Genomic DNA, 25,175 nt, shown 5'->3' on the forward strand with positions numbered 1-25,175 from the left:
TGATAACAGTCACATTGTTGATATAATATATGTACTCAAGGTCTTGGATGATAACAGTCACATTGTTGATATAATATATGTACTCAAGGTCTTGGATGATAACAGTCACATTGTTGATATAATATATGTACTCAAGGTCTTGGATGATAACAGTCACATTGTTGATATAATATATGTACTCAAGGTCTTGGATGATAACAGTCACATTGTTGATATAATATATGTACTCAAGGTCTTGGATGATAACAGTCACATTGTTGATATAATATATGTACTCAAGGTCTTGGATGATAACAGTCACATTGTTGATATAATATATGTACTCAAGGTCTTGGATGATAACAGTCACATTGTTGATATAATATATGTACTCAAGGTCTTGGATGATAACAGTCACATTGTTGATATAATATATGTACTCAAGGTCTTGGATGATAACAGTCACATTGTTGATATAATATATGTACTCAAGGTCTTGGATGATAACAGTCACATTGTTGATATAATATATGTACTCAAGGTCTTGGATGATAACAGTCACATTGTTGATATAATATATGTACTCAAGGTCTTGGATGATAACAGTCACATTGTTGATATAATATATGTACTCAAGGTCTTGGATGATAACAGTCACATTGTTGATATAATATATGTACTCAAGGTCTTGGATGATAACAGTCACATTGTTGATATAATATATGTACTCAAGGTCTTGGATGATAACAGTCACATTGTTGATATATGTACTCAAGGTCTTGGATGATAACAGTCACATTGTTGATATAATATATGTACTCAAGGTCTTGGATGATAACAGTCACATTGTTGATATAATATATGTACTCAAGGTCTTGGATGATAACAGTCACATTGTTGATATAATATATGTACTCAAGGTCTTGGATGATAACAGTCACATTGTTGATATAATATATGTACTCAAGGTCTTGGATGATAACAGTCACATTGTTGATATATATGTACTCAAGGTCTTGGATGATAACAGTCAGATTGTTGATATATGTACTCAAGGTCTTGGATGATAACAGTCACATTGTTGATATAATATATGTACTCAAGGTCTTGGATGATAACAGTCACATTGTTGATATAATATATGTACTCAAGGTCTTGGATGATAACAGTCACATTGTTGATATAATATATGTACTCAAGGTCTTGGATGATAACAGTCACATTGTTGATATAATATATGTACTCAAGGTCTTGGATGATAACAGTCACATTGTTGATATAATATATGTACTCAAGGTCTTGGATGATAACAGTCACATTGTTGATATAGTATATGTACTCAAGGTCTTGGATGATAACAGTCACATTGTTGATATAATATATGTACTCAAGGTCTTGGATGATAACAGTCACATTGTTGATATAATATATGTACTCAAGGTCTTGGATGATAACAGTCACATTGTTGATATAATATATGTACTCAAGGTCTTGGATGATAACAAGTTGATATATGTACTCAAGGTCTTGGATGATAACAGTCATATTGTTGATATATGTACTCAAGGTCTTGGATGATAACAGTCACATTGTTGATATAATATATGTACTCAAGGTCTTGGATGATAACAGTCATATTTTTGATATATGAAATCAGGATCTTTGGTGATAAAAGACATATTGTTAGATATGATATATGAACTAGTTGTCTGGGGTGATAAGACGTATTGTTGATATAGTATATAAACTAGAGGTTTTGGATGATAAAATAGATTAGCCAGTATCTTTATAACTAAAGCTTGCTCACGTGATTCTTGCGTTATTTTAAAAATACAGTGGTTACATTCCATAAACACTTTTCAATAATAAAATACTAATAACACTGTAAAGGGATCGAACTAAAAGATCCAAGGTTTGAGCTGCAATATGTCACAGAATACAGTCCACGCTTTGAATTATAGGGGACATTTAATCTCGTTATTCAATTAAGGGAACGAAAAAAATACCTTGTGACGGCGAGCGGCGCCGACTGGCTTTCCTTATTCAGCTCAGTAGCCTAACATTATGACTTATGTATCGCATAATGAACCATTCAGGTTATAAAAACATCACCTTCTGCCTGTCTATCACAAGTTAAAAGTGTTGATAGCAAAGGCCAACTGCTCAGTTAGTTAACGTTTCTCTGTAAAAACAAAATGTTATGACATTTAAAGATGCTTAGTGGCCGTTCAAGTAAACAGCTGGAATGAGTGATTGTGATTTATGCGCAACTAATGTCTCTGTTTACCCCTTATTCGCTGGTATTAAAGCACATATATAAGACCATACTGCTAAGACAGTTTACATATCCGAACAAAACAATGTTGATATTATAATTGTAATAGTGATTACTTATTTGGTATTTAAGAAAAAAAAATGTGGTTTGGGAGTTAAAAGTTAATTAGGATATTACCAACCATATTCCAGCTACACAGTTATTACGTGTTAAAAAGTAAATAAACAGTGGTAATTTGTAACCAACCATATTCCAGCTACACAGTTATCACGTATTACAAAGTAAATAAACAGTGGTTATTTGTAACCAACCATATTCCAGCTACACAGTTATCACGTATTAAAAAGTAAATAAACAGTGGTTATTTGTAACCAACCATATTCCAGCTACACAGTTATCACGTATTAAAAAGTAAATAAACAGTGGCTATTTGTAACCAACCATATTCCAGCTACACAGTTATCACGTGTTAAAAAGTAAATAAACAGTGGCTATTTGTAACCAACCATATTCCAGCTACACAGTTATCACGTGTTAAAAAGTAAATAAACAGTGGCTATTTGTAACCAACCATATTCCAGCTACACAGTTATCACGTATTACAAAGTAAATAAACAGTGGCTATTTGTAACCAACCATATTCCAGCTACACAGTTATCACGTATTACAAAGTAAATAAACAGTGGCTATTTGTAACCAACCATATTCCAGCTACACAGTTATCACGTATTACAAAGTAAATAAACAGTGGCTATTTGTAACCAACCATATTCCAGCTACACAGTTATCACGTGTTAAAAAGTAAATAAACAGTGGCTATTTGTAACCAACCATATTCCAGCTACACAGTTATCACGTGTTAAAAAGTAAATAAACAGTGGCTATTTGTAACCAACCATATTCCAGCTACACAGTTATCACGTATTACAAAGTAAATAAACAGTGGCTATTTGTAACCAACCATATTCCAGCTACACAGTTATCTCGTATTACAAAGTAAATAAACAGTGGTTATTTGTAACCAACCGTATTCCAACTACACATGTAGCAGCGACCTACCATCCACCATCCATGCTATTAAATTAACTGTTATTCTTATAATGCGCTTACAGTTTAAAGTGCAAGGAATATTTCGGGCTAGCGCACTGTTTCTAACCCGGGTCAGAATGCTTCAAAATCCAGCAATAAGGAAAAAAAACTTCTGTTAGGTCTCTTAAAATAAACGATAATTCGAGTCCTCTGAGTCGTAGCTAATGGTCCAAAATTGAAATTTCAAACAACACTGTTGCTATTAAATACTGTTTTCGTTGGTGGCTAAGTAATAAGCTTAAGGGTTTAAAACTCTAAAATTCAGATTTAATCCCTGCCATAAACACAGCTCAGACAGTCTACGAAATATACAGCTTTGCGCTTGACAAGAAACAAAATAAATAAAACGGATTATATCCACTCGAGAGACGTTTGGTAGACTTTTGGTAGACTTTTTTAAAAATTCAATTAGTATCTTACTAGAGATTTATAGAAATTCGAAACCTTATTGGTGATGACGTAACAAAAAACTTAAGAACAAAGTAAAGCTAACACTTAAGGTACTACACACGCATTAACAGATATTAACAGAAGCTAACACTTAAGGTACTACACGCGCATTACCCGATATTGACAGAATCATTTCAAATATCAAAATTTATAAGCTATCTGCTGTGTCCACCGAGGGGAATCTAACCCCTAATTTTAACGTTGTAGCTCAGAAGACTTACCGCTATGCCAGTGTGAGACGATTTATTTAGATAAATTCGATTATGAATCAGATTATTTAAGCATTAAAGATACGGAAACTTATTCACGCAACTTTGATATAGTTTATATCCAGAATGCTCAAGGGAGGTCCTCAGACACTCTCTTATTATTTAAACATATATCTAAATTTTTGTGTGCACCAAACTACTTCTGGGTTTTAAGGTTTATGATCACTAGTCAACATAAGAATGGTCATTATTAATTCTATTTAACCTCACTGTTAACTAATGAATCATCTTTAAGTGTCTTACGTGGAAGATAAACAATTATATCTAACGTTTAGAGTTGTTTCTTCTTGTTGTATTTGTTTGTCTGTTTGTATTAATTAAGCACAAACCTATACAATGGGCTATGTATGCTCTGCCCACCACGAGTATCGAAACCTGGTTTCTAGCGGTGTAAGTCTACAGACATACCGCTGTGCCGTTAGGAGGGTTTGTTGTTGCAAGCAGCAACATTATGTCCCCAGTGGCACAGCAATATATCTGCATATCTGTTCCTCTGGAAACTGGGTTTCGATACCGTTGGTAGGTAGAGCACTTATGACCCCTCTTCCCAGTGACATAGCGGTATGTCTGTGGACTTACAAAGCTATAAACTGGGTTTCGATACCTGTGGTGAGCACAGTACTGATAGCCCATGGTGTAACTTTCCACTTATCTTCAAACATTATAAAATTACTTAGCATAATGTAATTTATGATAGTACGTGAATGGCAGTTTGAGATTTGATAAACAAAGATTGATTCAAGCCTTACAGAGAAATTATTTTCATAGACGAAGATCCTGGGAAACCCAGATTATATGTTTGTACATTTCTCACTATCGATGCGCTACGTAGGCCGTTTAAAAACTTTCAGTTTGTTCGATCGTTCTAAACTGCTAAGAGGCGATTATATTGAAAAGTCAATGGAAGAGGTGTTATTATATTTAATTACAACTAGCTTTAAAATAAGTAGTTATATTCATCATAATATAGCAATTATTAGAGAAGAAGAACTTATAATAGTATTTCAACCACACTACGCCCATTATATCTATCGTCAACGACGCATTCGTTCACTACCAGAGTTCATTAGGTTAACTAAGATACAACAAACGTGATCTGTTATTATAACAGTTGTTCTCCTCTGCCTTCCATAAAGTGGCTCGGCATGGCCAGGTGGTTAAGACGTTCCACTCGTAATCCGAGAGTTGCTGGTTCGAATCCCCGTCACACAAAACTGTTTGCCCTTTCAACCGTGGGGGTGTTATAATGTGAAGATCAATCACACTATTCGTTGGTAAAAGAGTAGCCCAAGAGCTAGCGTGTGGGTAGTGATAACTAGCTGCTTTACCTCTAGTCTTACACCATTAAATTAAGGACGGCTCGCGCAGATAGCCCTCAAGTAGCCTAGCGCGAAATTCAAAACAAACCAAAGCCTTCCATAAAAGGTTACAAAAGGCCTGGTATGGGCCCGGTATGGCCAGGTGGGTTAAGGCGTTCGACTCGTACTCTGAGGGTCGTGGGTTCAAATCCCCGTCGCACTAAACATGCTCGCCCTTTCAGCCGTGGAAGCGTTATAATGTGACGGCCAATCCGACTATTCGTTGGTAAAAGAGTAGCCAAAGAGTTAGCGGTGGATGGTGATGACTAGCTGCCTTCCCTCTAGTCTTACACTGCTAAATTAGGGACGGCTAGCGCAGATAGCTCTCGAGTAGCTTTGCACGAAATTCAAAACAAACAAACAAAAGGCCTATTTTACGCACATCTCTTTTAAATCCAAAACGAACAAATTAAGAATAATTTGGAAAAATGATAGTAAATGTGGTTTTTATCACAACTCTGTTGTAGTAAGTTATGGATTGAAATTTTAGAGTGAGGATACATAAAAATCTGGCTTTAATTCAGGAAAATACATTTTTGTCTTTTTTTCCCTGTCATGAAGAGTTAGCTCATCATATGCTGTACTTTTATAAAGAAGTCAGAGTTAAAATGGATAGTATGTAATTACATTAGGCTAATTATTGTATACTTTACTAAAATCCGAGCTTAGCACTAAAATCATACAAATCTTTTGTACATTTGAGTGTTACGATAACTCTATGGTTAATATTTAAATATACAATATCCAATATTTAGTTATTCTTGAAATAGTTTATTCTAGAACCTTCTTTAAGAGTCTGCCAAACAATTCGTCTGTTTTTTTACCCATTCGTAATTGTGATAGTGTATACGTATGTCTGTGTGTCCAAAAAATTTGACATTAATTACGACAATAACAGTGCATTTAGTCCTAACAAAATCATCAGAAGATAGCCTCTGATCTGAAAAACTAATAATAATTAGGCGTTCAAAGACAAATCTCGTAAGTTTGCATCCTTCATGACTGCTTTCTTAACCTGTTCAGTGCCGTAGACGAGATAACTCGTTCAAGCCGATCGGTAACACAGTACCTCGGACGAGTTAATTCGTTCTCAATAATACCTAACTGCAACGCTAGATGGCAGCACCATACATGCGTTTGACCTACTTACAAATTGTTTCACTTTCGATCCAAAATGGCGTCACGAAAAAAGTTACAAAATGAAGAAGCATTAGAGTTGTATTGTAGCAGCTGAAATACTTGGCAGTCAACAGGTTAAAGAATTATCTTGGGATTATTTCTTTTCTTGAGTACAATAACAAAAATACGACCTGCGGACGTGTTTACTCGGGCGTACTAATTGAAAGCAACTGTATACATCTAAAACGTACAAGGAAAGTTGCATACTTGTTAAAACATTCATGTTTTGACTCACTAGAACACTTTTGGACTCAGAAATTTTTCTATGTGTGTGTGTGTGTCGTTATCGTAGTTCGATTCGGAGTTTATTCCTAGAAATACAAGAAAATCCTTCTCGATTTCTCATACATTTCTGCTCTCTACCCGACAGCCATTGAAGACAACGAGGAATCTCCTATCTGAATATAAGTTGACAATGCTAAACTTGTTATATTTGATTTACAAACATAATGAGTGTTTGTTTGTTGTTGTTGGTTTTAATTTGCCTCTTTTCGCTTTATCTATTTTAGTTTGTGTTTTCTCCTGATGAAATTCTTCATGAAGTGGGTTTCAACATAACCTAAGAGCATTGACATAACAAAGCAAATGGCCCCATCTTTGAGGTTCAGTTGGTTGAAGTCGTGCAGTTTCTGTTGACGCAAAACAAGGTCATTTAAGAACATGTCTACGACTTATGAAATCTTAATTGTCTATGAACTCGACATAGAATAGGTTTCGTCAGGAATCATCACGCACGTGCTTATCCATATAATTAACCTTTCAGTTTATATAAGTTATTAGGAACTGTTTTCTGTTGATGACTTTGTCCATTTGCAACGACGGACTTCTCGTTCACCGACTTCACTTTATAAGCTGTTTAACATCGATACATCATTCAATTTTTCTTTAACCGTTCTTTGAATTTTTATAAATTTTAGGAACATCAACAGGTAGTTTCTGTTCATTCGGATTGGTCGCCCGGTGAAACATAGGTAAGCCTACGGATTTACAACGCTACAATCAGATAGCACGATTTAGTTTTGCTATTAAATACACACACGAAACGTTTACTTCAAATGTTAAAGTAATAGGATGTTAGTTACGAGATAAATGTCTTTATATAATGATAAAAACAGAAAATGGTGTTCTTTCCGTAGAATCCGACGTTTTACCATCCACTTTGTCGTCTCCTCCTTCACTTGGAATTCATTTGCAGTTACCAGAACATCTCTCTTCTCACTATCCAAGCTGGCGATTAAACGTTCCAACAAGTGACTTCACGCTAAAGGCTACAACAAGCTTGAAACCTGCACTGCCGGCATTTCCGTTTATGGTTCCAAGTTTCTACCCTGCTGCCTCTCGTGACACGTTCGTTGGTAGGTCACTTTTCTTGACTCTCCTTCAATATTGATATTGTAATGTTTTTAAACACTCTGTGACACACATGAAGTCTCGAGTCAAAGACCAGGTAATATTAATACACAACATGTTGAGTCATGGGGGTTGGCAGTAAAGTGCATTATGTGTTCAATCGAGGGGTTGGTAATAAAGCCCATAATATGCTGAGTCAGTGAGCTGCCTGTAAAGTACACGAAAAAGTAATTAATGGGTTATAGAATACGTCAGTGTATTTTGCTCGAGTGTTTCTACTAAAACGCAAACAGAATTTATGCCATCTGAGGTGCAAATACCAATAGAGCTCACTTGCGTTCTGTTGAAACTACATTTTCCCTACTTACGAATTAGTCACGTGGCAACGTGGCGGCAGTGTAAACTTCTTGAAAAGATGTTTACTTCCATCTGGAGTAATTTTCTTAAATATGTTTATTTAAATATAAAATAAAACTATCGTGGCTTTAAAGTTTACTATATACATGTTGTTCGGAGCGCATTAACAAAGTGACCGTAAATTCGATTTCTTACGCACTCATGGGACATTAAAAGAACATACTTACCAAGGGCTTCTGCTTCCAATTACGTGAAGTAATGTTATTCAAATGTGCCTTGACGATATCACTCATGCCTTGCGTAACATATTTTCCTTCTCAATAGTTTAAACCAATAACGAAACTTTATATCCCACTTTACCTTCTGTTGGTTTCCATTCTTTTCATAAACATTTTCATTCCGAATAAAGTTTGAACTAAAACGCGAATATATTATTTGCTGTTCTTCTTAACGTAGTGAATTAATAATGCATTGCGTAAAAGTGAAGAATTTTGAGCAAGTGGATGCTTAATATATTACGAAGTAACGATCGAAAACTGACTTATTTAACCTTTATGGTTTACGAGACTGTTGAAAATTCTGTACCGTTCTTACCCTCGATATTTATTAAATGTAGTGTTAAAAACATATTCAGTACCTGGAATAGTCGGTGGTTAATGTTTACTCAATCTGTGTTCAAACTGGGCCCGGCATGGCCAAGCGTGTTAAGGCGTTCGACACGTAATCTGAGGGGCGCGGGTTCGCATCCCCGTCGCGCCAAACATGCTCGCCCTTTCAGCTGTCAATCCCACTATGCGTTGGTAAAAGAGTAGCCCAAGAGTTGGCGGTGGGTGCTGATAACTAGCTGCCTTCCCTCTAGTCTTACGCTGCTAAATTAGGGACGGCTAGCACAGTTAGCCCTCATGTAGCTTTGTGCGAAATTCACAAAACAAGCAAACTGTTCAAACTAACAGAGTTGTTGACAACGATTTACAAGAAGAATGACGTAACGAACGTGCCACGTGTTCCAACAGAACACTGATTTGTCTTCATCAACTTTGATATATAACCAAAAGTAGAGGGTTCACTTACGAAAGCAATAAGTACTGACACAGGGGTTTATAATATAGTCATGTGTTCACGTGCAAGTAGTGAAATCTATAACAGGTTAAGACTTGAATTTTTGTTTGTTTTTATGAATTTCGTGCAAAGGCACACGAGGGCTATCTGCGTCCCTAATTAGCAGTGAAAATCTAGATGGAAGGCAGCTAGTCATCACCACCCACCGCCAATTCTTGCGTTACTCTTTTACCAACAAATAATAAGCTTGCCCGCGACATTATAATGCTCCCACGGTTGAAAGGACGTATGTTTGGTGTAACAGGTATTCGAACCCGCGACCCTCAGATTACGAGTCGAGTGCCTTAACCTCGTGGCCAGCCCGGGCTCTTCTCAGAAGGAGGAAAGGTTTAGTAATATTCATATCTTTTTCTTTCGAATTCGTATTATCGTCTTTCTGGAACATCTTATTACTTGTTGTGCTAATCACATCAGTAAGTGACTGTGGTAAATGGTGGAATACCAACTTCGAGAGATAAATTAACGGAACGATATCAGATGTAAATAAAAACCAATGTCAACATTTGACATGTCCTTTTCAATCCAACGTTTGTTTTATTTCATAACAAAGGGTTTCATTTATTTGAACGACATATGGCGTCAGGATGGGCTTCAGTTTAAAGTGACCTTTGGATATGTTGAAGTTCAACCTTTGATGAAACTGTAATTTTACTTACATCGTATTATTCATTTACCTATCTTTACAGTTCACGATGTAATTTTACTTATTACTCAAAAGTGATTTTACGTTTCGCTAATTTTAATTTTGAGACCTTTGTAGCCATTTTACAACACCGTCTTCTGATTGGCCAGCCTCTGTTCGTTTCATTCCTCTTAATGCCATCTCCCTCCCACGCGCGTGGATGAAACATCACAAAATTGTCTTTTGCATGTTCACTCATAGCTCGTGGACGTCTTGAAGTAATTTAAATCTTGATCTACGGAATAGTAACACGTGAGACAAGACTGTATGAAACAACCTTGTACAAAACATAAGCAATACGTGCCACACTTCACATGGCGAATCATCAGATGTCTGATTTGCATAACTGCTAGGCTGTTATTGTAACGGAGGCCTATCCTTGTTGTAGCTAGAATACTATAAAGTTTTTCATATGTATATATAAATATATATATATCGGCCAGCCGACATCGATTCATAAGATAAATTAAAAAAAAAAAAAAAAAACTATTTTTTATTGAGGCTCTTTACGCCCCATAAGTCGTATTTAATTATCTCCCCTGCCTTAATGGCAGAAAAAAACGGAGCTAGGGGTAATTTGTAATACGTCTCTGGCATTGCTCTGACCGTTTATGAACCCTGAGTTATCTCGCTTACCGACAGCCAAACTATCCATTACGTATATCGCTGTAGTGTATCGGTTTCGTTGTTAAATCATTCGTCACTGCTGTTTTGCAGTGGGATAAAGAAATCGCTTGCAGCATCTTCGGGCTATGGAAAACAGAGTAGCGAACACGAACCCAATAGCTATCCTTTCGTCTGGCGAGTTCCCACGTTTTATCACGTGCCAGAGACCACAGCAGGTTTATCCTGTACGTAGCTAGAACCTTTAGTTGCAGCTCTTGGATATTGACACAGAACTGGGCCGAGTGGGGCCACAATTATTCCTAATTCAACCCCCTTATTGTTCTAACCAAATATAGCCTGCGGTGCCGAAAGTGATTCCTATCCTCAGTAGCTTCGACCAACTCGAGTAATACACAGTCAGGTCTCAAACCAATACGAAACCATCGACAATGTGCCATTTAGAAAACGTTTCATGTACATCTCCGTGTCACGGAGGAAATACTTAAAGTAGAAAGCAACTCGATTCATGTTTTGCTTTGCGAAATAAGTTTACAGAACACCAAAAAGCGGACATGACACCACAAACAGAGGCGTTAAGTAGAAGATACGTCATAACTCGAAATAATATCTTGCTGTTACTGTTTTAAGTTGTTTCAGATTACGGTTGATTTGGTTCTATCTAATATACGAATGTTTCTGTTAGCAGTTGTTATTGTTAGCTCTATTGAACGTGTTTACATTCAATTAGCTTTCATATCGCCCAAACTTATCAATATTTTTATGTCGCGATTTTTGTCCTTAAGTTATGTTTAACTTTTCTAAATTCCATTTTTTCCCCAACTTATCAACATTTATAAGTGTGGTTCCTCTTATTCTGTGTTACATAACTTAAGTTTATTTTCAGTTTTATTTATTCGGCTTAATAGTGTTCCTACACATAATTGTTTAGTTTAGCTTGTTTCAAATTACACTACCTTATCAATGTTTATAGTTTCAGTTCTCACTATCACCGAGTTTTTCTGCGTGGTTTTGTCTTCATATGATCCTATTTTACCTAAGTTACGAATATATTAGGTGCAGTTGTTATTAAAAGTAAAAGCAGTTTACCAGCAGTTTCTTCAATATTTATGTCAGTTCTCAGCTGCCTCTAGTTGAGAACTGAGACCAGTGTTAAAAAACAGCTGCTGAACTGCATTTACTTGTATGTATATATATGTGAAACTTTGTTGTTCATTGAGGACCATTTGTTTTTGCGATGCCTGTCGCATGTTTTACTTTTTAACCGGGCCTGGCATGGACAAGTGAGTTAAGGCGTTCGACGTGTAATCCGAGGGTCGCGGATTCGAATCCCAGTCGCACCGAACATGCTCGCTCTTCCAGCCGTTAGGGCGATATAATTTGACGGTCAATCCCACTGTTCGTTGGTAAAAGAGTAGCCCAAGAGTTGGTGGCGGGTGGTGATGACTAGCTGCCTTCCCTCTAGTCTTACACTGCTAAATTAGGGACAGCTAGCGCAGATAGCCCTCGAGTAGCTTTGCATGAAATTCAAAACAAACAAACAAACAAACATTTTAACCCAATAATATCGGGCGATAAGTCTCCTATGGACATTTTTGTTATTACTTCGTCATAATTGATATCACGTAACGTCAATACGTCTCATTGTTCTAAACGTTTAAACACTGGCTTAGATGAATTTGACCCCCATCACACCAAACATGCTCGTCTTTTCAGTCGTGGAGGCGTTATAATGTTAAGATCAATCCCACTGTTAGTTGGTAAAAGAGTAGCCAAAGAGTTGGCGGTGGGTGTTCATGAGTAGCTGCCTTCCCTCTAGTCTTACACTACTAAATTAAAGATGGCTACCTCAGATAGCCCTCGTGTAGCTTTGCGCGAAATTAAAAAGCAAACAAACAATAAGATTAATTTGAAAATTACTTGTATTTCACATTTCAATTATTACGTCAAGCAGTAGGGGTTTTTATTACTATCAAATTTTCATCAAGACTAGCTGTGTAGGACAAACTTACAATTTAGTAAAACCTGGTTTACAAAATGAAGTTACCAGAAGTTCATATTGTTTAAAATCTGTGTATGGAAAAGTGACGATAGTTATGACGAGTATCCAATGAACTGTCGTTCCGATATCCTAGTTGATAAATATATAATCATCTGTAATCCAGGTAATACAACAGTCTTTGATACGGTGTTTCTTCTACAGTTGTTATATGTGGGTAGGGAATTGCTGTGATGGTTAAGCTATAGCAAACTAAACTGAGTGATTGATACCCTGCTTGTCTTTTAAAAACTACAACTGTATTAATTGATACCCTTTTGTCTGATAAAGAAACTACAACTGTATTAATTGATACCCTTTTGTCTGATAAAGAAACTACAACTGTATTAATTGATACCCTTTTTGTCTGATAAAGAAACTACAACTGTATTAATTGAAACCCTTCTTGTTTGATAAAGAAACTACAACTGTATTAATTGATACCCTTTTGTCTGATAAAGAAACTACAACTGTATTAATTGATACCCTTCTTGTTTGATAAAGAAACTACAACTGTATTAATTGATACCCTTTTTGTCTGATAAAGAAACTACAACTGTATTAATTGAAACCCTTCTTGTTTGATAAAGAAACTACAACTGTATTAATTGATACCCTTTTTGTCTGATAAAGAAACTACAACTGTATTAATTGATACCCTTCTTGTTTGATAAAGAAACTACAACTGTATTAATTGATACCCTTCTTGTTTGATAAAGCAACTACAACTGTGTTATTTGATACCCTGCTTGTCTTAAAAAGAAACTACAACTGTATTAATTGATACCCCGCTTGTCTTCAAAAGAAACTACAACTGTATTAATTGATACCCTTCTTGTTTGATAAAGAAACTACAACTGTGTTATTTGATACACTTCTTGTCTGAAAAGAAACTACAACTGTATTAATTGATACCCTGCTTGTCTTAAAAAGAAACTACAACTGTATTAATTGATACCCTTCTTGTTTGATAAAGCAACTACAACTGTGTTATTTGATACCCTGCTTGTTTGATAAAGAAACTACAACTGTATTAATTGATACCCCGCTTGTCTTCAAAAGAAACTACAACTGTATTAATTGATACCCTTCTTGTTTGATAAAGAAACTACAACTGTGTTATTTGATACACTTCTTGTCTGAAAAAGAAACTACAACTGTATTAATTGATACCCTGCTTGTCTTAAAAAGAAACTACAACTGTATTAATTGATACCCTTCTTGTTTGATAAAGCAACTACAACTGTGTTATTTGATACCCTGCTTGTCTGATAAAGAAACTACAACTGTGTTATTTGATACCCCGCTTGTCTTCAAAAGAAACTACAACTGTATTAATTGATACCCTGCTTGTCTGATAAAGAAACTACAACTGTATTAATTGATACCCTGCTTGTCTGATAAAGAAACTACAACTGTGTTATTTGATACCCTGCTTGTCTTCAAAAGAAACTACAACTGTATTAATTGATACCCTTCTTGTTTGATAAAGAAACTACAACTGTGTTATTTGATACCCTTCTTGTCTTCAAAAGAAACTACAACTGTATTAATTGATACCCTTCTTGTTTGATAAAGCAACTACAACTGTGTTATTTGATACCCTGCTTGTCTTCAAAAGAAACTACAACTGTGTTATTTGATACCCTGCTTGTCTGATAAAGAAACTACAACTGTGTTATTTGATACCCCGCTTGTCTTCAAAAGAAACTACAACTGTATTAATTGATACCCTTCTTGTTTGATAAAGAAACTACAACTGTGTTATTTGATACCCTTCTTGTCTTCAAAAGAAACTACAACTGTATTAATTGATACCCTTCTTGTTTGATAAAAGCAACTACAACTGTGTTATTTGATACCCTGCTTGTCTTAAAAAGAAACTACAACTGTGTTATTTGATACCCTGCTTGTCTGATAAAGAAACTACAACTGTGTTATTTGATACCCCGCTTGTCTTCAAAAGAAACTACAACTGTATTAATTGATACCCTGCTTGTCTGATAAAGAAACTACAACTGTATTAATTGATACCCTGCTTGTCTGATAAAGAAACTACAACTGTGTTATTTGATACCCCGCTTGTCTTCAAAAGAAACTACAACTGTATTAATTGATACCCTTCTTGTTTGATAAAGAAACTACAACTGTATTAATTGATACCCTTCTTGTTTGATAAAGAAACTACACCTGTGTTATTTGATACCCTGCTTGTCTTCAAAAGAAACTACAACTGTATTAATTGAAACCCTTCTTGTTTGATAAAGAAACTACAACTGTGTTATTTGATACCCCGCTTGTCTTCAAAAGAAACTACAACTGTATTAATTGATACCCTTCTTGTTTGATAAAGAAACTACAACTGTATTAATTGATACCCTTCTTGTTTGATAAAGAAACTACACCTGTGTTATTTGATACCCTGCTTGTCTTCAAAAGAAACTACAACTGTATTAATTGATACCCTTCTTGTTTGATAAAGCAACTACAACTGTGTTATTTGATACCCTGCTTGTCTTAAAAAGAAACTACAACTGTATTAATTGATACCCTTCTTGTTTGATAAAGCAACTACAACTGTGTTATTTGATACCCTGCTTGTCTTAAAAAGAAACTACAACTGTATTAATTGATACCCTTCTTGTCTGATAAAGCAACTACAACTGTATTAATTAATACCCTGCTTGTCTTAAAAAGAAACTACACCTGTGTTATTTGATACCCTGCTTGTCTTCAAAAGAAACTACAACTGTATTAATTGATACCCTTCTTGTTTGATAAAGCAACTACAACTGTGTTATTTGATACCCTGCTTGTCTTAAAAAGAAACTACAACTGTATTAATTGATACCCTGCTTGTCTGATAAAGAAACTACACCTGTGTTATTTGATACCCTGCTTGTCTTCAAAAGAAACTACAACTGTATTAATTGATACCCTTCTTGTCTGATAAAGCAACTACAACTGTATTAATTAATACCCTGCTTGTCTTAAAAAGAAACTACATATGTGTTATTTGATACCCTTCTTGTCTGATAAAGAAACTACAACTGTATTAATTGATACCCTTCTTGTCTGATAAAGCAACTACAACTGTGTTATTTGATACCCTGCTTGTCTTAAAAAGAAACTACACCTGTGTTATTTGATACCCTTCTTGCCCGAAAAAAAAACTACAACTGTTTTAATTGATACCCTGCTTGTCTTAAAAAGAAACTACAACTCTGTTATTTGATACCCTGCTTGTCTTAAAAAGAAACTACAACTGTGTTATTTGATACCCTTCTTGTCTTCAAAAGAAACTACAACTGTATTAATTGATACCCTGCTTGTCTGATAAAGAAACTACAACTGTAATAATTGATACCCTTCTTGTCTGAAAAAGAAACTACAACTGTATTAATTGATACTCTTCTTGCCCGAAAAAGAAACTACAACTGTATTAATTGATACCCTGCTTGTCTTAAAAAGAAACTACAACTGTGTTATTTGATACCCTTCTTATCTGAAAAAGAAACTACAACTGTGTTATTTGATACCCTGCTTGTCTTAAAAAAAAACTACAACTGTAATAATTGATACCCTGCTTGTCTTAAAAGGAAACCACAACTGTATTGGTTGATATCCTTCTTGCACTAAAGAAAAAAACTATAGCTGTACTGGTTAATATCCTTCTTGTATTAAAGAAAGATACTATAGCTGTACTGGTTAATATCCTTCTTATATTAAATAAAGAAACTATAGCTGTATTGGTTAATATCCTACTTGCATTAAAGAAAGATACTATAGCTGTACTGGTTAATATCCTTCTTATATTAAATAAAGAAACTATAGCTGTATTGGTTAATATCCTACTTGTATTAAAGAAAGATACTATAGCTGTACTAGTTAATATCCTTCTTGTATTAAAGAAAGATACTATAGCTGTACTAGTTAATATCCTTCTTATATTAAATAAAGAAACTATAGCTGTATTGGATAATATCCTTCTTGTATTAAAGAAAGATACTATAGCTCTACTGGTTAATATCCTTCTTGTATTAAAGAAAGAAACTATAGCTGTATTGGTTAATATCCTACTTGTATTAAAGAAAGAAACTATAGCTGTACTAGTTAATATCCTTCTTGTATTAAAGAAAGAAACTATAGCTGTACTAGTTAATATCCTTCTTATATTAAATAAAGAAACTATAGCTGTACTGGTTAATATCCTTCTTATATTAAATAAAGAAACTATAGCTGTACTGGTTAATATCCTTCTTGTATTAAAGAAAGATACTATAGCTGTAATGGTTAATATCATTCTTGTATTAAAGAAAGATACTATAGCTGTACTAGTTAATATCCTTCTTATATTAAATAAAGAAACTATAGCTGTATTGGATAATATCCTTCTTGTATTAAAGAAAGATACTATAGCTCTACTGGTTAATATCCTTCTTGTATTAAAGAAAGAAACTATAGCTGTATTGGTTAATATCCTACTTGTATTAAAGAAAGAAACTATAGCTGTACTAGTTAATATCCTTCTTGTATTAAAGAAAGAAACTATAGCTGTACTAGTTAATATCCTTCTTATATTAAATAAAGAAACTATAGCTGTACTGGTTAATATCCTTCTTGTATTAAAGAAAGATACTATAGCTGTAATGGTTAATATCATTCTTGTATTAAAGAAAGATACTATAGCTGTACTAGTTAATATCCTTCTTATATTAAATAAAGAAACTATAGCTGTACTGGTTAATATCCTTCTTGTATTAAAGAAAGATACTATAGCTGTACTAGTTAATATCCTTTTCGTATTAAAGAAAGATACTATAGCTGTACTGGTTAATATCCTTCTTGTATTAAAGAAAGAAACTATAGCTGTACTGGTTAATATCCTTCTTCTATTAAAGAAAGAAACTATAGCTGTATTGGTTAATATCCTTCATGTATTAAAGAAAGATACTATAGCTGTACTAGTTAATATCCTTCTTGTATTAAAGAAAGAAACTATAGCTGTACTGGTTGATATCCTACTTGTATTAAAGAAAGAAACTATAGCTGTACTGGTTAATATCCTTCTTATATTAAATAAAGAAACTATAGCTGTACTGGTTAATATCCTTCTTGTATTAAAGAAAGATACTATAGCTGTAATTGTTAATATCCTTCTTGTATTAAAGAAAGATACTATAGCTGTACTAGTTAATATCCTTCTTGTATTAAAGGAAGATACTATAGCTGTACTGGTTAATATCCTTCTTGTATTAAAGAAAGAAACTATAGCTGTATTGGTTAATATCCTTCTTGTATTAAAGAAAGAAACTATAGCTGTACTAGTTAATATCCTTCTTGTATTAAAGAAAGATACTATAGCTGTATTGGTTAATATCCTTCTTGTATTAAAGAAAGAAACTATAGCTGTACTAGTTAATATCATTCTTGTATTAAAGAAAGAAACTATAGCTGTACTGGTTAATATCCTTCTTGTATTAAAGAAAGATACTATAGCTGTACTGGTTAATATCCTTCTTGTATTAAAGAAAGATACTATAGCTGTACTGGTTAATATCCTTCTTATATTAAATGAAGAAACTATAGCTGTACTGGTTAATATCCTTCTTGTATTAAAGAAAGAAACTATAGCTGTATGGGTTAATATCCTTCTTGTATTAAAGAAAGATACTATAGCTGTACTAGTTAATATTCTTCTTGTATTAAAGAAGATACTATAGCTGAACTGGTTAATATCCTTCTTGTATTAAAGAAGATACTATAGCTGAACTGGTTAATATCCTTCTTGTATTAAAGAAAGATACTATAGCTGCACTAGTTAATATCCTTCTTGTATTAAATAAAGATACTATAGCTGTACTGGTTAATATCCTTCTTGTATTAAAGAAAGATACTATAGCTGTACTAGTTAATATCCTTCTTGTATTAAAGAAGATACTATAGCTGTACTGGTTAATATCCTTCTTGTATTAAATAAAGATACTATAGCTGTACTGGTTAATATCCTTCTTGTATTAAATAAAGAAACTATAGCTGTATTGGTTAATATCCTACTTGTATTAAAGAAAGATACTATAGCTGTACTAGTTAATATCCTTCTTGTATTAAAGAAAGATACTATAGCTGTACTGGTTAATATCCTTCTTGTATTAAAGAAAGATACTATAGCTGCACTGGTTAATATCCTTCTTGTATTAAAGAAACTATAGCTGTACTGGTTGACCAGAGAAGCCATCTCCTGTCACGTTTCCTCAACATATCGGCCGATCAGAGTGGTATAGTTCTTCAAGTTTTACCTGTTAATATAAGTTTTATTTTTCTCTAGTTTTTTAATCTCAATAATCAGTCATTATTTTAACTGTTTGTTTTAGTTTGGTTTATTTAATTATCCTGTTCATTCTCTTTCTTTCACTCTGATGAACAGGCCCGGCATGGCCAGGTGGTTAGGGCGCTCGACTCGTAATCCTAAGATCTTGGGTTCGAATCGCCGTCACAGCAAACATGTCGCCTTTTAATGTGACGGTCAATCCCATTATTCGGCGGTTAAAAGCGTAGCCCAAAAGTTGGCGGTGGATGGTAATGACTAGCTGCCTTCCCTCTAGTCTTGCATTGCTAAATCATGGACGGCTAGTGCAGATAGCCCTCGTGTAGCTTTGAGCAATATTCAAGAAATGAACAAACAAACACTCCAATGAAATCTTTCGATTCTTTTGTTTTGTACCTCAGTCCATTGTTTGATTTAATTACCTCAGTCAGTAGTTTGTAACTACTTCAGTCCATTGTTTGATTTAATTACCCCAGTCAGTAGTTTGTGACTATCTCAGTCCATTGTTTGGTTTAATTACCTCAGTCAATAGTTTGTAACTACCTCAGCCCATTGTTCGATTTAATTACCTCAGTCAGTAGTTTGTAACTACTTCAGTCCATTGTTTGATTTAATTACCTCAGTCAGTAGTTTGTAACTATTTCAGTCCATTGTTTGATTTAATTACCTCAGTCAGTAGTTTGTAACTACCTCAGCCCATTGTTCGATTTAATTACCTCAGTCAGTAGTTTGTAACTATCTCAGTCAGTAATTTGTAACTACCTTAGTCCATTGTTTAATTTAATTACCTCAATCAGTGGTTTGTAACTGCCTCAGTCCATTGTTTCTTTAAAGTAACTCAATCCATTGTTTCTTTTAATTATCTCAGTTCATCGTTTTCTTTAAACTACCTCAATCCATTGTTTAATTTAATTGTCTCAGCCCCTTGTTTTCTTCAACTACTTAAGCCCATTGTTCCTTTCAATAATGATATCATACACGTAAACAATATAGTGGCTTTTTATTAGCATTAAAAAGTGTTACATTATATATATAATATGTTGAAAATGAACAAACTTACGAAGCATTAACAAAACAGTTTTTAAATAACTGTTTTATATTTAAGAAGGTAAATGGAACTTGAAGGTTCTTCGGAAAATAATGTAAGCCCACGGAATGAAAATAATTACCATGACAACCACTTGTTTTTTTTTTTTAACAATAACTTTGTTTTAAGTGTTTATTATTAATGGGCAGAGATTTTAAGCTTTAATTCCATAGTGGGAGCACTTGGAGCTTAGCAATGGTCACCTTGATGGTGTAAAACCTACCGTCAGTCGAAAACACCATAACCACCCTGTTTGCTCAGAGCGCTCACTCGAAGTTACATAGCAGTCCCTAATTTTAAACTTTCAGACTAGAGATACAGAGATTAGTCAATAGTCCTACCATCACCCCTTGGGCTACCCCTATCTAACCGAACAGTGGGATTTGATGGTCAATCTTACAAGAAACCATTAGCACCAAAGGGCAGAGCGTGTTTTTGTAGAATCGGTGACCGAAACCTCGGTGTTACGTTGACCCTAAACACGCTGACGATGAATATCACTAGTTTGTTATAAGAAAGATATACATAATATCATCTGTTATATTATATTTACTCTCTTTAAAAAAATGAATGAAAAGTGTGGATTTGTTACAGACAAGAACCTTTGAAACTTGTTACAGGAAAAGAGGCTTCATTGAACTTGAACAAAAACTCGATATGCTCTTCTCTCTCTACGTCGTACTTTTCGCTCAGTAAATGTTTTTGTAGTGGGGTTGATTTGATCTCAAAGTTTTAATCACATGCCCCTGTTTAAATGCCCTTCTCCCACACAGACTCAGCAGTAACTCTCCAAGCTTATAACTCTAGAAATCGGGTTTCGATGCCCGTAGTGAGAACACTTAGACTTTTCTCTAGCTTTGCACCTACCAGAAACCAAACAAATATCTGTACAAATATTACATATTTAGAGCTGCTCTAACCCTCGTCACACATGCACGTTTATATAACGTAAACTCATCTCCACCGAGGACTGGAGTTTCACACAGTCCGTAGAACTATCGCATTGGTTTTGGGCCTGGCATGGCCTAGCGCGTTAAGGCGTGCGCTTTGTAATCTGAGGGTCGCGGGTTCGCGTCCGAGTCGCGCCAAACATGCTCGCCCTCCCAGCCGTGGGGGCGTTATAATGTAACTGTCAATCCCACTTTTCGTTGGTAAAAGAGTAGCCCAAGAGTTGGCGGTGGGTGATGATGACTAGCTGCCTTCCCTCTAGTCTTCCACTGCTAAATTAGGGACGGCTAGCACAGATAGCCCTCGAGTAGCTTTGTGCGAAATTCAAAAGCAAACAAACAAAACAAAAACAAACGCATTGGTTTTGTCACATGCAGAAAAAGACCAGCGTTCAAAGAGACGGTCACCCCAAGCTCGTAACTACGTTCCACTCCTTCAGTCAGACATGATGGTTCTGTGGGTGACAATAACGTAGGCAGTGTTCGCGCATATTCGATAACTGACTAATTACCTCCTTCCAAAAATCCACCCTGTTTAATATCCTTCTTAAGCAATGACCGTAGATGTCATTATATTTCTGAGGAGTGCAGTCGGTTGATTCAAACCGACCGCAGTTAGATATCCACTAGGAACAGTGGAGATAAATCGAATAAAAAGGAAGGCGCCACTCTGACGGCTGCTCCTCGCCGGATGACGGATGCGTCGTTTAAAATGATCACTTAACAAAATGTCACCTTTCTGTCAGTGAAAACGTTAGTGTGAATGTCAACCAGACAAAGAAAATTACTAAGAATTGTTTGTTTTATTAAGCATTACCTTAACTAATTTCATTTGGATAAGTTAAAGAAAACTGTCTCATCAGGTTTTAAAGTATAGTTGCCTCTTAATCAATATAAATATTTAGAATTCTAGTCAAGCGTTTTAGTGAAGTAGACGTGAAATACAAAAACTGTCATTTTATTTTTAGTAACTAAATATTTTGTGAAGGTTAATGTGTTAAAAAGGAAAATATTTATATGAAAACTGTGCTCATACCCTTAACATCAGAAGGATACACTGGGTACATTCTTTAGAAAGTGAAATTAAATAACACAGTTGCTAAAAGAGCGGTTTTATTTCACCTTTTGAACAAAATCTCAATGCTTTAGGCGAAAGAAAGATGAAAACGGGAAAACGAAACACATGATTTTCTTATTATACTGAGGCTTAGATATCCAGACTGTGGTAAGAACGAGGCTTAGCTACCTAGATTGTTGTAATACCGAGGTTTAGCTACCCCAGACTGTGGTAAGAACGAGGCTTAGCTACCTAGATTGTTGTAATACTGAGGTTTAGCTACCCCAGACTGTGGTAAGAACGAGGCTCAGCAACCTAGATTGTTGTAATACCGAGGTTTAGCTACCCCAGACTGTGGTAATAACGAGGCTTAGCTACCTAGATTGTTGTAATACCGAGGTTTAGCTACCCCAGACTGTGGTAATAACGAGGCTTAGCTACCTAGATTGTTGTAATACCGAGGTTTAGCTACCCCAGACTGTGGTAAGAACGAGGCTTAGCTACCAAGATTGTTGTAATACCGAGGTTTAGCTACCCCAGACTGTGGTAAGAACGAGGCTTAGCAACCTAGATTGTTGTAATACTGAGGTTTAGCTACCCCAGACTATGGTAATAACGAGGCTTAACCACCTAGATTGTTGTAATACCGAGGTTTAGCTACCCCAGACTATGGTAATAACGAGGCTTAACCACCTAGATTGTTGTAATACCGAGGTTTAGCTACCCCAGACTGTGGTAATAACGAGGCTTTGCTACGCTGATTATTCTAATACCGAGGCTCATCTACTTAAATTGAAGTAATAACGAGGCTTAACTACCCAAATTATGATAATAATTGTTGTAACACCGAGGTTTAGCTACCTAGATTGTTGTAATACCGAGGTTTAGCTACCCCAGACTGTGGTAATAACGAGGCTTAACCACCTAGATTGTTGTAATACCGAGGTTTCGCTACCCCAGACTATGGTAATAACGAGGCTTAACCACCTAGATTGTTGTAATACCGAGGTTTAGCTACCCCAGACTGTGGTAATAACGAGGCTTAGCTACCTAGATTGTTGTAATACCGAGGTTTAGCTACCCCAGACTGTGGTAATAACGAGGCTTAGCTACCTAGATTGTTGTAATACCGAGGTTTAGCTACCCCAGACTGTGGTAATAACGAGGCTTAGCTACCTAGATTGTTGTAATACCGAGGTTTAGCTACCCCAGACTATGGTAATAACGAGGCTTAACCACCTAGATTGTTGTAATACCGAGGTTTAGCTACCCCAGACTATGGTAATAACGAGGCTTTGCTACGCTGATTATTCTAATACCGAGGCTCATCTACTTAAATTGAAGTAATAACGAGGCTTAACTACCCAAATTAGGACAATAATTGTTGTAACACCGAGGTTTAGCTACCTAGATTGTTGTAATACCGAGGTTTAGCTACCCCAGACTGTGGTAGCAACGAGGCTAAGCTATTCTGATTATGCTAATACTGAGGCTTAGTTACCTAAATTATAGTAACAACGAGGCTTAGCTACCCAGACTTTGGTAATAACGAGGCTTAGCTACCATGCTTATGCAAATACCGAGGCTCAGATGCATGGATTGTTGTAATTACCAAGGTTTAGCTACCCAACTTATGATAATAGTGAGGTTCAGCTATCCAGACCGTGCTAATAACGAGGTCGTGTCAATATCAGGGCCGAAAGAGGATAATTTTGCAATTGTTTTTCATCAAAAAGGAAGATGTTGAGAAAGCTTTAGGGCTGTTTTCTGATACTTTATTACATGCTGTATTCATCAAACACAATAAAACTAGAGGTAAAATGGAATAACTTCCTTTTTAAACTTGAGAAACAAGCCAATATAAAATCGTTTAGTGGAAACACGTACTACATTAATACTGCATGCGTATATAATTTTTGAGAGGATATGAACAAAGATGTCCATTGTGGCGGCTTTAGATTAGGCTTATCTTAAATTCAAGCAGACGAAACTGGTTTAGGTATAACAGCCACACATTGAGACGTACTTGTCTGTATTAGAATATATATACACGGTGATAATTAAGCAGTTCTGAAGTAGTGATTATTTTGATAGTTCCTGTCATGCACCCACTACACCTCTTCCTCCACGTTTCATCCTAAAATTGGCCAATTTTTATCTCTGGCTATGATTTTATATTCAGACAGCTGTAAGAGCAGTTGTCTTAATTTATCTTTACAAGCTGACCTACCCAGAGAAGAATTACGGTATAGAAGAGAGAGAGATCGGAATGTCCATCCCGCATTACCCTCTCCTGGAAGGCCTAAGGGTATATACTAAGTTTGGTGACAATCAGTCCAGCGGTTCGCCAGTTATTATTTAAAAAAAAAAAAAACTTTGTCAAATAATGGTTTCAGACTAAAGTCACAGAAACAGTATTTTTTTCTTCTCGGTTACGCCTTAGCACCCCTATTTTAAGCCGAAACTTTCTGCCCCCTCACGACACCCATTGACTTGACATGAAACGTTAAAGTTGATTAACTGGTTCTCCGGCGTTACGTTTGTAATAGTTTTTCTTCTTCGTTATTATCAATAAATCTAACTTAAATGTATTGATATCAACAGACGTAAGATTTAGTTAAAAAAGAAGAAAGCTGTTTTTGTTTTTTTAAGTTTCTAAAATCCTCGAGGCTGATTTGTTACTTTTGTCTGTGACGTAAGAGCTTTATTGCTGTGTTTTTTTTTTCTTCTTGAATCTGAAAAATCGTTTTTATTTATAGCTCCGTGGGATGGAATTCATTGATCGAACATGTTCGCTCTTTCAGCCGTGGGAGTCGTTATTATGTCCCAATCAATTACACTATTTGTTAGTAAAGGAGACGCTCAAGAGTTAGCGGCTTGTGAGGTTAGCTAATTGCCTTCCCTCTTGGCTGTCTTCAAAATTAGGGACAGCTAGTGCAAAAGGCTCTCGTGAAGCTTAGCGCGAGATTAACAATTTATTGTACGTA

General features: G+C 35.4%; 1 protein-coding gene across 1 annotated transcript in view; it reads left to right on the forward strand.

Annotated features, from left to right (window-relative positions):
* LOC143228865 (uncharacterized) overlaps positions 1 to 25,175 on the forward strand; it is a 75,162-nt gene that overhangs the window by 33,793 nt on the left and 16,194 nt on the right. The window contains exon 2 of the mRNA XM_076460269.1: positions 7,736 to 7,954. Coding sequence (XP_076316384.1) covers positions 7,736 to 7,954 — 219 coding nt within the window. The remainder of the gene's footprint in view (positions 1 to 7,735; positions 7,955 to 25,175) is intronic.

Source organism: Tachypleus tridentatus, chromosome 10, assembly GCF_004210375.1.
Source record: "Tachypleus tridentatus isolate NWPU-2018 chromosome 10, ASM421037v1, whole genome shotgun sequence".
Lineage (NCBI taxonomy): Eukaryota > Metazoa > Arthropoda > Merostomata > Xiphosura > Limulidae > Tachypleus > Tachypleus tridentatus.